Source organism: Petaurus breviceps, unplaced genomic scaffold, assembly GCF_028583685.1.
Source record: "Petaurus breviceps papuanus isolate PSGF00001 unplaced genomic scaffold, PetGlider_PUasm1.0 225, whole genome shotgun sequence".
NCBI classification, from domain to species: Eukaryota; Metazoa; Chordata; class Mammalia; order Diprotodontia; family Petauridae; genus Petaurus; species Petaurus breviceps.
In genome coordinates, this window is record NW_027185889.1 from 22,373,990 (window position 1) to 22,389,809 (window position 15,820).

Here is a 15,820-nt window from a genome sequence, read left to right on the forward strand (position 1 = left end):
ATCATGATTTGCTGTGGCCTAGGGATGGAGAACTTTGACTTTTACATTTAGATGATTGAGTTAAGGACTTCTTCAATTAAGAAGAAAGAGGACTTTTTGATTGAAGAGATTAAGACAATGTGACCTAGGGGTGGAAAACTTTGACCTTTATACTTTGTGACTGAATTAAGGACTTACTAAATGAGTGAGTTATTAAATGAATGTTATTTTTTGCTTAAAACTATGTGACCACTTTGGTGAAAACTATGTGGTCATTTTAATGATAAGTTGTTATGCCATTATATTGTTTTATTTTTTTTACGGGCTGACATTTTATGACTTTATTGGGACCGAGTCCACCTTAGTTCTCATCCACGTTGACCGTCTGCAAGCTTTTGAAGGTGGTGACGGGCACGTAGGTGACCAGTGTGTACAGCTTGTTGGGCGAGTCTTTGTCCTCGTTGCGCTTCCAGGACAAGCGCACTCGGATGCGGTACGGGACGTTCCTGATGCCTTTGGCCCAAACGGCTTTGCTGAGCCTGGTGTCAATGTGCATGTCCGGGGTCCCCATCTCTTTCATGGCGAATTTGCGGATCTCCTTCAGGGCTCTCGGGGCGTGCTTTTTGAAGCCTACGCCCGTGGATCCGCTTGTGGATGTTGATGGTGTACTCCCTGGTCACCACCTCGTTGATGGCGGAGCGCCCCTTCTTCTTCTTGCCGCCCTTCTTCGCGGGATCCATCCTGCCGGGGACCAGGTCAGAAAGGAAGCCATGCCATTATATTGTGAATGCTGTATTTTGATTTCTGTGAATGTTTTGTCTTAGTTTGTTACTGAATAAATAGAGAGTTCACTATACTGTGAAGCTGTTCACAGCATAAGTTCTCTGGAAAGCTGCTCGTGCTTGGCTTTACAGAGGGCAGTCTACAAAAGGCTACCTCTCACCTCAACTTCTTAGCCCCCTACAATCTGGTTTCCTACCTTACCATTCCATCACAACTACTGTCTCCAAAATTAGCAATAACTTAACGGTTGAATCCAAAGGCCTTTCCTCAATCCTCATTTTTCTTGATCTCTCTGCATCCATTGACACTGTTGATCAGTCTCCTCCTTGATACTTTCTTCTTCCCAGGTTTTCGGGCATGCTATCTGGGTTCTCCTCCTATCTATCAGTCAGTCTTATTTTCTGGATTCTCAGCCATGTCATCTGCCATGATAGGGGTCCTATAGCATTCTCTACTGAGTCTTCTTCTATACTTCTATTTGCTGTATTTCTCCTATACTATATCAGCTCCTATGGATTTAATTATCATCTCTATGTTAGTGATTCTCAAATATATCCTCCTGTCCTAACCTCTCTGCTGAGGTCCAGTCTCATATCTGTGATTGCCTTTTAGACATTTCAAACTTGATGTCCAGTAGACATCTTTAATTCAACATGTTAAAAACCTAACTTTACCCCTAAACCCTCACCAACCTCCCCCCCATCTTCCTTATTGTTTGTCCATTATTCTTGACAAGGGCCATGACACCAGGAAGGTGATGCCATGACTTGCATGTGAATTGGATGTAAGTGAGGGATGGCTGTGCAAAGTTACCAGCCTCACTCTCTCCTCTGGAGCTGTCTGGGTTCAGTGGCCAGATATAGATCAGGATGACTGGAGATGGTCCCTACCTTCCCTATTACCATAGAGAGCAGCATCATCCTCCTAGTCCCTCAGACATGCCACCCAGAAGGTATCTTGGGCCCCTCAAGATCTCTCACTCCCCACATCTCCATGCCAAAGCCTGTCCATTTGACATTTACAACATCTCTTGAAAGGTCCTTCTCTCTTTTTAGACACAGTCACCACTTCAGTGCAAGTGTTCATCTCCGCATACTTGGACTATCAAAGGGCCTCTTGGTGGGTCTGCCTGACTCAAATCTCTCCCTGTTCCAATCCACCCTCCCTTCAGCTGCCAAAATTATTTTTTCTAAAGTATAGATCCAAAATTGTTACCCTCCTACTCAATAAACTCCAGTGGCTTGCATGCTTCAACATCAAATACAAAATTCTCTGTTTGGCATTCAAAACCCTTCATAAGCTAGCCTTCTTTTAACTTTCCAATCTTCTCACAAATGTAATTCCTGACACATACTCTTCAGTTCAGTGACACAGGTCTAGCTCTCTTCACAAACAAGATACTCCGTCTCTCAGCTCTGGGCATTCTCTCTGGCTGTCCACCCTGCCTGGGGTGCTCTTCCTCTTCCCCTCCACTACTGACTTCCTTTAAGTCCCAACTAGAATCCCACTCCTCTACAGGAAGCCCCCCCCCCCAGCCTCTCCACTCCAGCACCTTCCCTCATTTCATCATTTCCTATTTATTCTGTATATAGCTTGCTTGTACATATTTCTTTGCTCTTTGCTTTGTATATATTTGTTTGCTTGTTGTCTCCTCCATTCCATTGGGAGCTCCTTGGGCAAGCTCCTTGAGGGCAGGGACTGTCTTTTACCTCCTTTTGTATCCCCAGCATTTATCACAGGCATCTGCCATACAGTAGACACTTAATAGGGGCACACAGACCAGCTGACTGAGCTTCACCCTAATTCACCCAGTTTCTAATTACATTTAGATGATGGGTGGGAGGGACAGGAGGGTGTGATCTAACACTTTCCTACTTGCTAGCTCCTTTAGAAGATAACAGGGGTCTTATTCTTTAATTGTTTTTATCTCCAATCACCTAAATAATACTGAGGTTAGGGCTGTGAAGCTTGGGATGCTTTCAGTGCTAACCTTAGCTACCTGACTTCTCTGTGCCTCGGACATTCCTGGAGCACAAGCATCTTTGAGTGCCAAGTCCTATGCTCCTAGGCACTGAGGATACAAAAGAAACAAAAACTGGACCCTGCCTTCTAGTCACCTCCTGGAAAACAACACGTCCACACATCAGTGAATACAGACAATGTAAATACAAGAGTTTGGGTTTTTGGTGGTGAAGAGAAGTACTAAGAGCTGGGAGGAAATTAGGAAAAGTCTCAAATACAAGGAAGATGACTCTTGGGCCGAGTGCTAGAGGAAGCTGTGGAGTCCAAGAGGCAGAGAGACAGATGAACCCTGGAGGGCTGATGGGGGAGTCAGTGAGGGACAGGAGCAAGGAGGGTTTAGAGACTTGGATGGAGGGTGATGGCAAGGGCTTTTCAGACATAGAGAGAAGAGAAAAAGGAATTGGGGTCAAATGGCCTTTGTTTTCACAGTCTAAAGTAAGAGGCAAGGCTTCTGAGAGGGAGACAGAAGGGAAGACTCAGAATTACCCTTGTGGGGAATGCAGTCAAGAGTTAATTGGAGATGTATCTACTTGCACGTGGTCATTTGCATGCTCTTCCCTTTCTTTGTATCTAGTGATTTAGCATAGTTCCTGGCATACAGGAGACACTCTGTCAAGGTTGACAGATTGATTGTCATTCTACTGGACCCCGAGTCCAGTCTTCTCTCCCATACCCCATCCAGCCTCCTGGCTCAAAGTGTCCAGCTCGTTCAACTGCTCTTCCTATCATGGAATTTCTGGAACCACCTCTGAGACCACCTCGGGTTTTCCCTGTCTATAGCTTGTTTGTACATAGTCATTTGGGTGTAGTCTCCCCCATTAGACTGTAAGCTCCTTGAAGGTAGGGGCTTTTTTTTTTTTTTTTTTACCTCTTTTTGTATCACAATCCCATAGTGCTTGGCAATATAGTAGGTGCTTAATAAATGTTGACTGACCAACTGATTTGAAGAGTAAAAGGATTGTCTTGTAGTATCAAGGGATCTAGTTGGGATCAGAAGACAGTGGCCACAGCCTGGCTTTCTCTGGCTCTATCTAGCAGCTTCTCGGAAGGAGCAGGGGAGGTATATGGTGTGGGGAGGAACCTGGGGTTGGGATCTGAACAAGGCATTCATTGGAGGACAAGGAGCAAGTTAATCAGAATAGAGGGGCACATCAAGTTGAACTAGTTAGTTAACTGTAATATCAAGATTACCTTCTCTTTAAAGATTTACCTTCTCCAAAATAAAGATTGAAAGATTAAATTTGTCAAGGTTAACACCTACCTCTTTTTCCTTTCTCTCTCTCCCCTCCCTGCCTCCTGTAGAATGTCTTCAGGAACAAGAAATGTGTTACTAATCTTTATATCCCCAGTCTTTACTATGTTGCCTTTCTCATTTCAGGGTTGGGGGTGTCATTCAAGCAGGAGATGTCTAGACTTCTGATTTCACTGTTGAGCAAATGAACAGTCGCTGAGGAAACTCCCACCAATGCAAAATAACAATGGAATCTTCAGCTTGGTTGCCAGGGCACTCTTAGAAGTTAAATGATTGACCCAAGGTCACCCACCCAGCTTAAGAAGTGACACTTGAACTCAGATCACCCTGATTCAGATGCTCTCCATCAACTACGATATCTAACCTCTTGTTTTATCTTATTAAATGTCTTCTGTACTGAATTGTTTAGGAAGGAGATTTAAATGTATAAAAAAATGCATTTTTGCCTATAGAGATCAGAAAATCAGATTTCATATGAGCATGCTCCCAGGAGCATGTCATAACTTTATTAACATGGAAGTTATAATTAACAATATTTACAGGGAAATAACAGAAGCGTAAAGGCTTATTTTAAAAAAACAAAAAACAAAACCAGGGGATAAAGCCAAGTAGCAACAATAAAACAACCGGCTTGTAGTTATTTCTGTTGCTACAAGGCTAGAACACAAAGGTCTTCTAAGAATTGAAAATAAGAGGCGGCCAGGTAGCACAGTGAGTAAGAGCACCAGCTCCAGTGTCGGGATGACCTGGGGATCAAGTCTAGGCTCAGATACTTAGCACCACACCCAGAAATAACTGGTCGTGTAACCTTGAGCAAGTTACTTAACCCCGATTGCTTATAAAAAAAAAAGAATTGAAAATAATTATCACATATGAACAGGCTGCTCCATAGAACAAATAAGAAATGTCAAAAAGGAAATGGAGTAAAGGAAATTGTTAAGGAAGCATATGAATCAAAGGGAGATAGGTAGGAGGTAGGGGGACAAATTGCTGGAGCCAATCTTCTTGCCTCACTGGCATCTTGTGACATCAAGAGAAAGCAAGGGAGGGCTCCAGGGTGATGGCCTGTGGATGTAGAAGGAGGACGGACAAATGTCAGACGGAATGGGGGAGGCAAGTTAGGGGATGTGATTTTCATAACTGGAGGGGACATCCAAACTGATGAGAACTCAGAGACATTGGGATTTGTCACTGTATTCTCAGTGCCTGGCAGATAAATCAGTGTTTTATAAATGTTTACTGATTGATTAATTTGACAGTTGAAGCCTTTCAATACTGGATTTTATGCTATCACCCTCTTAGATACTATATTTTCTGTACTAACTATCATCTCTAACCCCTTTATTTTACAAAGGAGGAAACTGAGATTGACTTAGTGAAAATGGGAAAATAGAGGAGTATTTCTAAAATAATTCAAGTTATTACTATTATTATTTTTCATAATGACCACAAAGCAACTGGTAGTAAGGATATTGAGGGAGAAAGATAGGGAGAGAGGCGAGAGAGAGAGAGAGAGAGAGAGAGAGAGAGAGAGAGGAAGGGAGGGAGAGGGAGAGAGAGAGACAGAGAGAGAAAGAGAGAGAGGAGAGGGAGAGAATGTGTTTGATTTTCATTCTGAAACAGGATGACTACAGATGTACCAACTTGTCATGATTCTAGTATAAGCATAGCTTATGTAATATGTAAAATAAAATATAATGCATCCTTCTAACAAGGAATTCCGTAGAAGTTGATGTCATGGCTTGTGCTGGATCATTGGTGATAATCACATAGTCCTTTGGGGTTTCTGTGAAGCTCTGGTGTTTTCCCTTTTGCAAAGGAGATCTGGAGGTGTGGGCAAAAGGTGAGAGTGAGGAAATACTGGCATGAGGAATGGAGGAAGCAGGCGGGGCAATATCAGGAAAGGACAGACATGAAAAGAGGATGAAGAAGGCTACTAAAAAGGTTCATACTTGATATAGAAAGTAAGAGAGGACATCCTGGTATGGGATACAGAACTATAGGGCTGAGGCCAAGGGAACCAGGGTCAAATCACAGCTTTGCTATTGGTGAGCCACTGGGCATCACGGCTGCACTCTGTGCCTCAGCTTCCCCATAAGTAAAACGAGGGGATTGCATAGATGCCCTCTGAGGTCCCGTGAAGCGCTAGTTCTAGGTGTATGATTTTAGTCCATTTTAGCCGCCCTGTGCCTCAGTTTTCCCGTCTGCAAAATGACTGGGTTGCACTTAGAAGCCTCTGAGGTCCCGTGAAGCGCTAGCTCTAGAAGGAGTAAATTCTGGGGTAGCTGCAGGGACAAGTTCTGTTCTCCCTCTTGCTCCCTCCCCTCCCCGCCCCGCCCCGTCCCGCCCCTCTCCTCCCCTCTCCCGCCCCTTCGCAGGGAAAGCGGCCCCGCCCCGTCCGCGCGCTTCCGTCCGCCCACGTGACGTCCCCCAAGCGGCCCCGCCCCTCTCTCGCGCGGTCATGGCGGCGCCCAGAGCCGGGGCGCGCACGTGAGCGAGGACCCCCCGCGGCGCTAGGGTCTCGGTCGCTGCCCCCGCCCTCCCAGCTCGCCCTCCCCTTTCCCTGCAGCGCGGCTCCTGGGCCCGCGGACCCTCCCGGAGGCCGGAGCCATGAAGCCGAAACCCTTTGCCCACAAGACGGAGAACACGTACCGGGTGAGTGCAGGGCCTTGGCCGACCGGGGTCGGGGGCGGGAGCCGGGCCAGGCCGGGGACGCCCCTGAGGCCTTCGTCGGACTCCGGCCGCAACCGGGCCCGGGCCGGGGGCGGGGCGAGGTGCAGGGCCTCTGCGTCCTTCTCGGTGAAACGAGGGAGGGTCGGAGGAGCATCGCTCCCTAAGGGGTCCCAGGCGGCCCCGGGGCTCGGGCCTGCGCGCCCCGGCTCTTGCGAGCAGCGCCTCAGTTTCTCTGTCTGTAAAGCGAGGGGCCTGCATTACCAGCCGGCTAAGGGGCGGGGCCTGCCCTTCCCCTTGGATCTCTAACGGATTCTCCTAGCTGGGTTGGGGCTCCTGCCCTGGGAACCTTACACCCCTGCCCTCAGGGGGCTTCCGCTCTACCACGGGAGGGGGGGGCGGTGCGGGATGGGGAGGCGCGGTTCTGCATCGTTCCTCCTGTCCTGGGTACCCGCCCCTGACCAGCGCCTCCGAGAGCAGCCCTGCCCACTGGGAGCGCCCCCGCCGCGGGTCTTCCCCCGTGGGGGGGGGGGGAGGTTGAAGGGGGAAGGTACTGGAGACGCGCCCGTAACAGCGGCGATGTGGCACAAAAAGCTTGAGACCCTGGGCCTGAGAGGTGGGGGCCCCAGTGCTCCTGGAGAAGGGCAGAAGATAGTGGCCCCAGCTTATGTAGCGCTTGGAGGATGCCAAGCGCTGTGCAAATATCTCATTTTACCCCCATAGCCTTGGGACGGAGGAGCTCTCGTGGTTATTTAATAATAGCATTTATGTAGCGCTTTAGGGTTTGCAAAGCATTTTGCAGATATCTCATTTTACCTCCCACAATCTTGGGAGGTAGGAGCTCTTATTATTTAATAATAATAGCATTTATATAGCGATGGTCTACAAAGTGCTTTACAAATATTACCTCATTTTATCCTCACAATCTTAGGAGATAGGCATTCTTATGGTCATTTAATAATAATAGTATTTATGTAGCGATTTAAGAATTGCAGAGTGCTTTACAAATATCTCATTTTACCCCATAGTCTTGGAAAATAGCTGCTCTTATGATTATTTAGTAATAGTATTTATATAGAGAAGGTTTGCAAAGTGCTTTACAAATCTCTCATTTTATCCTGTCTTGAGAGGTAGATGCTATCATAATCATTATCATCATTATTATTGATAGCAGTAGTTGCTAGCATTTATATAGTGCCTTAAGGTTTACAAAGTACTTTACAAATATATCACTTCATCCTCAATTTGGTGATGATGAAGATGATGGAGCTTTTATGATTATTGATGAAAATAGCTAGTGTTTATGTAGTGCTTTAAGGTTTGCAAAGTTCTTTACAAATATCTCATTTTATCCTCAACAAACTTGGGAGGTCGGTGCTAACCCCATTTTACAGATGAGGAAACAGGTTGAAAGAGGTTAAGTGTCATTCGGCTAGGAAGCCTCTGAGATGGATTTGAACTTAGGACTTCCTAAGTCTGAGTCATTTGCTCTGTCCACCAGACCACAGCGCCTTCTGGGAGGAGATTTTCAGACAAGTAAAATTCACAAAACCAAGCCTATGCATGTAATCCTTGCACCCCAAACCAGTGTTGGGTGCTTCCTAATGATTTGATGCGTCTGTAACCTGTATGTTTTCCATTTTCAGTTTCTTACCTTTGCTGAACGTCTGGGGAATGTTAATATCGATATCATCCATCGGATTGATAGAACTGCTAGTTATGATGAGGTAAGAATGTCATCTGTGACAGATCTTTTCATTATTTGAAGGCCATTTAAAAATGGATCACTGGTGTGTGTGGAAGAGTTTTCAGGTTAATTGTATTTTGACCAAGTTTAGTGCAATGTGGTCTTATAATTGATGTTTTATACCATGTTTCAGACCTTGCATAGTATCTGACCTACTTGGGTTCCTTCCAGCTCTCCGACTTTTTTTTGGTGGAAACTTATATGATTTTATCTGTTGTGGGAAACTCCCTGTGTGGGGACAGCCTCTGATGATGCAGATCTGCTACAATTCTTCTGTAACTTTGAGATTTCATTTCCTGAGCCTTTGAAAAGTTTTGGTGTGTCCCAGGTCACACAGCAAGCATGTGCCAAAGGCAGGATTTGAACATAGGACTTGCTGGCCCTCTCTATCCACTATTCCAGGCTGAGGAATAATTTCTAGTGTGGTATAGACCTGCTTTCTACAGTGGAAAGTTTGAGACAAGGAGGAAAAATCTTCCTAACCTGATTCTACAATCTTCTCTTCCCCTCACACCTAAATTCCCCCATATCCTCCCTAACTGCTGCCTCTGGTTTCTGGTCTCCTGCTCCCCCCTTCTACTTGGAAATCTGTTTGCTCTCTGAGTTTTAATGCTACCCCCCTAGAAATGCCTTCCCCAGCTTGACAGCAGATGGCTGGACTAGAGTTCTATTCCAAAGTGAATGGACTGGCATAGGGGGTGGTGGGTTCTCATTCACTAATGGTCTTTTTGAAAAAATATTTCCCAGGTTTTTTTTTAGTTAAAAAAAATTTTTTTTTTTGCTTTTTGGAGGGGGGAAAGCAGGGCAATTGGGGTTAAGTGACTTGCCCAAGGTCACATAGCTAGTAAGTGTTAAGTGTTTGAGACTGGATTTGAACTCAGGTCCTCCTGACTCCAGTGCTGTGTCACTTAGCCTCCCCTTCCCTGGTTTTGGTTACAAATTTAGCAATTATCTACAAGTATTAACTTTTTCAGTGTACAAAGAACCAGAAAGGATATTATATATTGTGTCCAATTAAGACTGCCTAGGGCTGATAAGTAATTGTACTTCTTGCCTTTTGGTATAGAGAATGGACTGGAGATGCAGAATATTAGACCCATCTTTGGACATAGTTGAAATACTGACTTGTTCTGTTTAATTATATTTATTTGTTACAAGGAAGAAGTTTTTTGGAGGAGAAAGGGAGGAAAGGAGAGAGTAAAGGGCTGTAATAACAATGCAAAAACAGTTTTATCATTGAAACATTTAAAAAACAAAATTTAAAAAGTTCAGAAAATTGCACAACAGGGCATTTTGTTACAGCTATGCCAAATTTAATATGTATTTTTTAGGAGATTGAACCTGATACAGTTTATATATGTTTTATACTGTACATGCAATCATGTAAAACTTTCCATATTAATCATTTTGTATATGAAAACTCGAACACCAACAAAAAAGAATGGAAGAAAGTAAAAAACGGTAAGTATTCTTCAGTCCACATTCATACAATATCACCTCTTTGGGATGGATAGTGTGCATCATCATTACTTCTTTGGGATTATCTTGGATCATTGTATTGCTGAGGAGAGCTAAGTCATTCACAATTCATCATCTCACAGTATTGCCATTACTGTGTGCAGTGTTCTCTTGGTTCTGTTCACTTTGCGTCAGTTCATGTAAGTCTTTGCAATGAACGGTGCATTTTTAAATGTTACAGTGGTCCCCTAGTTTTGACATTGCTCTCCTCCCCCCCCCCAAATGGAAAAAAAACAAGTGTGTGTTGGGGTGAACCAAACACTGTAACCAGAAGCGCACTCAGGCAAAATGTACCTACACAGTGGTCATGTCCACAAACTGTATTCTGTCCCTTGTGTCCGTCACCTCTCTGCCAAGGGGTGACTAACTGGCCTCATTGTTGGTTCTCTGGAAGCATGGTTGGCCATGCTTTGGTCATCATTGGTTTTTTTTTTTTGGAGGGGGAAAGGAAGGGCAGTTGGAGTTAAGTGACTTGCCCAAGGTTACATGGCTAGTAAGTATTAAGTGTTTGAGGCTGGATTTGAACTCAGGTGCTCCTGACTCCAGGGCCGGTGCTCTGTTTACTGCATCACCCAGCCTCCTCTTTGGTGATCATTCTTAAGTCTTTCAATTTGTTTTTACAATGTTATCATCCCTGTGCAAATTGGCCGACCTGGTTCTGTTCACTTCACTCTCAGTTCATACTCTGCATGGATTTCTAAAATCCTTGTCATCACAAAACACATATGTATACCACAATTCTTCCACTCAGTCTCCAGCTGGTTATTTCCTGAGATTCTAATTTTCTTTGTCATCAGCCTCCCTTTACCTCCTTTCTTGTCCATCCCTTCAGGATCAGGAGAGTTCTTTTCCTTGTTACTCTTCCCTCTATTTCACCCTTTCAGTCTCCCACCATCACTCCTTTCCCCTTTCAGTTTGATGTATTTCTACACCAGACTGCTTGTATTTTGATATAGACCCTCCTGTGTCCTCTTTAGATTAAGAGTGAGGTTCATCCAGTTGCCCCACCCAACAGCCCCATCTCCGGGTTTGTATATTCTTCTGTTGGTGCATCCCCCTTGGAGACATAGCAAGTCCTACCTTCCTACACCTTTGTAATGTAATACCAAGCAAAGGCAACTTCCCAGGTTCAAAATACCAGCATAGGTGCTCTCTATTTTATTCAGTAACAAACCCAGAACAGAGAAGATCAAAACATGACATCATTCAAAATACAGCATTTACTAAGTGTGATTAAATAATCTCCAAGGCCTACCCCACCCCAGGACTTTCCAATCATTCAATCAATTACAAAGTCTCTGTTCCAAATACTTCTCCACCCCTAGGCTATACCTTAATTAAGTCCACCACAAAGCCCCTCTTCTCAAATGGAGATTAGTTTCCAAACATAAGTAAAATACATTCATTTGCTCAACCATAGAACACAAAAAGGTCAAAAGTTCCCCACCCCTGGATCACAATTGAATCTACCCCAGAGTTACATCAAGTTTAAACACAGCACTTAATACCCAAATGGAGGTCTTTTCTTCATCTTGACAAGAGGCAAGTTCTCAGCAATCTTAGTTCCTGGAGAGACAAGGCTTAGCAAGGCCATAAGATACATTGCCAGTCCCTTCATGAATTTATCCTCTGTCTGTAGAACAGCCCTAGAACCCCTGAACACATTAGCAAAGCCCTCTCCCAGGATTTCTGTAAACATACAACAAGAAAATCCTTCTTCAGGGCTTCTGAACCAACAGAAAGGCTCCCAGACCCCTGCAACAACAGCACTGTCCTTCACCAGTGGACAGTATTCATTCTGTCTGCCGGACAGTCTCCAGACCCCTGCAACAACAGTACTGTCCCTCACCAGTGGACAGTATTCACTCTCTGTCTGCAGGACAGTCTCAGGCCTTCTTAACCAAATGCCAGGTTCCAGGACTTCTTCAACAGGACAGTCTTTCACCAGTGGACAAATCTGGCAAAATAACATCAAAACAGACAGACAAAGTACCAGCAAAACAGCCATGTCTCCTCAGTCCTTGGCAGCTCAGGGGGCAGGTCTCAAAAGTCCAGGGCAATTCAAAGCAGCCACCAGCAATCCTCTTAGCCTCTCTCTCTCCACGAGGTGCAGCTACCAAAAAAAAAAGATCTCTCGCCTCTCTCTCGTGTCTCTCCAAATCAACGTCACCAGCTCCTCCCACTTCAGGACTTTCTTTTCACATCAACAAGCCCATCCCACAGGTGGGATTAACAAACTCTGGGTTTTAATACAATCAATTTGAAAACCAAGCCAATACAGGGGAATCTTTAATTGCCATTACTATCACAACCTTTTACAAACCTTCCTTCTGTCCCCATCTTTAGATTCTTAGAATAGCACTAACCCACTGCTTCCCTCAGGGTCCTTTGCAGGGATACTTGATGGGATACTTGTTCTTTCTTGTTAGAATGTTAGTACTACATCATCAGCTCTCTTAATTGCTGTTGTGAATTTACCCTTGTAGGTTTCTCTTGACCCTGATTTTGTATTTCAGAGTTCCTAGTGAGCTTTTAATCAGAAATGCAGTAATGTTTTCAAGTCCTCTGTTCCATCAAAGGTCTATTCCTCCCTCTTCCCCTGCCATTAGATAATGTTCTGTCTTTCAGGGTAATTTATTCTTGCTTCTAAACCTGTATCTTTTCCTTTTTGGAATATTGTATTCTGAACTCTCTCATTTTTAATAGAAGCTGCTAGGTTATATGTGATCCTTCCTAATTCCATGGTACCTGAACAACATCCTGTCTTTCTGGATATTTGTGAGGTTTTCTTTGACTTGGGAGTGTGGATTTTGGCTGTGATACTCTTTGGAACTTTTTTTTGGAGGTGATTAGTGATTTCTTTCTATGTTTTCCTTGCCTTCTGGTTTGAATAGATCTGGACAGTTTCCATTTATGATTTCTTGAAATATAGTGTCTGGTTTTTTTTGTTTGTTTGTTTTGCTTTTTGCACATGGTTTTTAGGAAGTTTAATGATTTTTCTTAATCTATTTCCCAGAATAGTTGTTTTTGATATTAGATCTTACTTTTTGAATAATTCTTTCAATTTTTTTATTTTATTCTGATATTTCTTTCTCTCAGGGAATCATTGACTTCTGTTTGATCTATTTTGATTTTCAGGGATTCCATTTCTTGGGGGGTGTTTAGCACTTTGTATTCTAAGCTACTTTTCCTTCTTCCCCCTTTTTCCTCCAGAGCTTTTTTTGCTTGTTCTTTTTCTCTTATTTCATTTCTTCTGGTTATTCATGTATTCCTTGTTGAAAATCCATTTTTTCCTTTCAGTCTCTGCTGACAGCTGTTATGGAGTTAGATTTGCAATAATTTTTTATACTAGATGGTGTTTTCTTTGATTTACTCATTTCTCCAGTTTTAGTTCCTAATTAGGCTTGGTCTTTTCTTGGATCCCTTGGGTTCTTATACTTCCTGTCCATTAGATTGTGAACTACTTGGGAGTTGGAACTGTCTTTTGCCTTTTTTTTATATCCCTGGAGCTTAGCACAGTGTTTGGCATATAGGAGGCACTTAATAAATGTTTAATGACTAACTGATTGATCTCTATGTCCAGTGGTTTGGATTCCCTGGTAAGGTTTGGAGTGTCTCAGATCCCCTGGGTTTGGGCTCTTCTATTTGAGGGTTGATGAATCCCTTGGGGGCTTGCAAAGTCTTCAGCCAGGGGCTTTCTCAGGGGAGCCCTTCACCTTTACTGTCTTGGGACCTAAATACTTGCAGGCTGCTTATATCCTGTATGTGATGGTGCTGGGAGATTATCCTGCCACTGGCTTTGCTGGCTGGGGGGCCTGGCAGACTTTCTTAACAGGTCTGTGGTAAAAGAAGTGCCTTATTAGACTTGATCATTGGATTTTGTGATAACTGTTGGGTGTGGGGAAAATTTTAGGGTTTCATCTGAGTGTATTGGTATATGGGAGCTGGGTAGCTTGACTATCTTGGAGGTGGTGGTCATGGCGGGAAGTCCCACAATTCTCTCCATTGTCTGCATAGGGATGATCGTAGAACCCATGGGAGCTGATGAGGGTGTGTGTGTGTGTCTGTCTGTCTGTGTGTGTCAGAGAGAGACAGAGATGGATGAGGACTGAGAACAAACCATCAGATTTGAAAATTAAGAAATCATTAGTATCATTAAGAAAGATAGAAGTGGTCACTTGAGGGGGTACAAGGGTCTAGTGAGGGTTTTTCAAGGATGGAGCAGCTTTGGGCATATTTGAAAACTGTAGGGAAAGAGCCAGTAGATAGAAAGAGATTGACTAGGGAGTTTTTATTAAAATTAAATTATATTGATTAAAGTATCACATGGATGACATCTCAGTACAAAGATAATAGTAACCCATGATACTTAACTACTTTAAAGTTTCCTGAACAGCCAGTTTTGTATTTTTAAAGTAACCAAAAAAGAAGGTTGGATTTGGAAAGACTTGCCTAAGGTACAAATCCTTTTCAGTTCTTACTTGGAGTATTGCCTTTGTTATATCACTAACTGGACTTGTGTTTTGATCAGAGCGTTTTCACTTGGCTTGCTAACTAATGCAATGTTTTGGTTTTATAGGAGGTAGAAACCTACTTTTATGAAGGACTACAGAAATGGAGAGAATTGAACCTCACAGAGCATTTTGGTATGTTCTATTAAAGTTTACTAATATATTCATCAGTGGTAATATTGGATATTTTCTCTGTTAACAAATAAACTTCTGTAATACTATATAATAACGAGAGTAATTCCTTCCCCTCTCTCCCTTTTTAGGAAAATTTTACAAAGAAGTTGCTGGCAAATGTCAGTCATTCAATCAGCTGGTTTACCATCAGAGTGAGATTGTCCTGAGCTTGAAGACCCACCTGCAGATCAAGCACAGCCTGGCCTATCAGCCACTTTTGGAGTAAGTTGCAGGCTCTTGGGTGAAGGCTCCATAGTGTGACTGCCCATTCAGGAAGGAGGTCAGCTGGCCCATGAGGGGACTCCTACCTCCCTTGGGAAGGCCGACTGTGTGAAGTAGCCACTGCCTTTGGTGGTGAGGGACAGAGATGTGGTGACTTATGATACAGTCCTCCTACTCAGTTAGCCTTCCTTAGGTCCTCATGCTGATTCTGGATTCTCAAAAGCTATGCCAGTGGACAGCTCGTACTAGCAGGTGGCATGGGCCGGAGGGTGTAGGAGTACAGTCGGCAATGGAGTGTTCTTTTTAAGGCCCTCTGTGATCCTGTGACCTGCAAAATCACTGATCCTTGAAATATAGTAGAATTATCGGTGGTTTATGGGTGAGAAACAAGAAGAATCCTTGCTTTTAACATGTGCTATTTGAATATTAAAATAGAGGTCATTTATATGAAGCATTGACATACTGTGGTGCTGAATATCTTATAATTATATATCATATTTTACATGTAGTATATTACAATATAGCTATGTTTGTATGCATTTGTATTTTCCTGAGTAGCTAGGTACTTGTGTTTTAAAAATTAACAAAAAAGGAATTTGCAGGGGTGGCTAGGTGGCACAGTGAATAGAGCATGGGCCCTGGAGTCAGGAGGACCTGAGTTCAAATCTGGCCTCAAGCACTTAACACAAAAAACTAGCCATGTGACCTTGGGCAAGTCACTTATCCCCAATTGCCCTACCTTCCCCCCTCCAAAAAGCAAAAAAAAAAAAGGAATTTGCAATTTGGAAAGGCTTGCCTAAGGTATGAATGCTTTTCAGTTCATTCTTGGAATGTTGCCTTTGTTATATCATTAACAATGCAAGTGTTTTGATTAGAAAGCGTTTTTATTAAATACACATATACACGTAGCATTGACTTACAACAGTTGTGTACATATATTTT

The 15,820-nt window shown here is 43.5% G+C and overlaps 1 protein-coding gene, 1 long non-coding RNA gene and 1 pseudogene across 2 annotated transcripts in view; 1 reads left to right on the forward strand and 2 right to left on the reverse strand.

Moving 5' to 3' along the window:
- Positions 1 to 305: 305 nt before the first annotated feature.
- Positions 306 to 804, reverse strand: LOC138166647 (large ribosomal subunit protein eL31-like; annotated as a pseudogene).
- Positions 805 to 6,478: 5,674 nt separating this feature from the next.
- Positions 6,479 to 15,820, forward strand: part of UTP20 (UTP20 small subunit processome component) — a 117,212-nt gene continuing 107,870 nt past the window's right edge. The window contains exons 1-4 of the mRNA XM_069095229.1: positions 6,479 to 6,691; positions 8,353 to 8,433; positions 14,551 to 14,617; positions 14,746 to 14,878. Of these exons, the coding sequence (XP_068951330.1) occupies positions 6,647 to 6,691; positions 8,353 to 8,433; positions 14,551 to 14,617; positions 14,746 to 14,878 (326 nt within the window). The 5' untranslated portion in view covers positions 6,479 to 6,646. The remainder of the gene's footprint in view (positions 6,692 to 8,352; positions 8,434 to 14,550; positions 14,618 to 14,745; positions 14,879 to 15,820) is intronic.
- Positions 9,160 to 12,555, reverse strand: LOC138166736 (uncharacterized). The gene is made up of 2 exons (XR_011169706.1): positions 11,803 to 12,555; positions 9,160 to 11,769 (listed from the first exon to the last, which is right to left on the reverse strand). It is a non-coding gene; the product is annotated as an uncharacterized lncRNA (long non-coding RNA).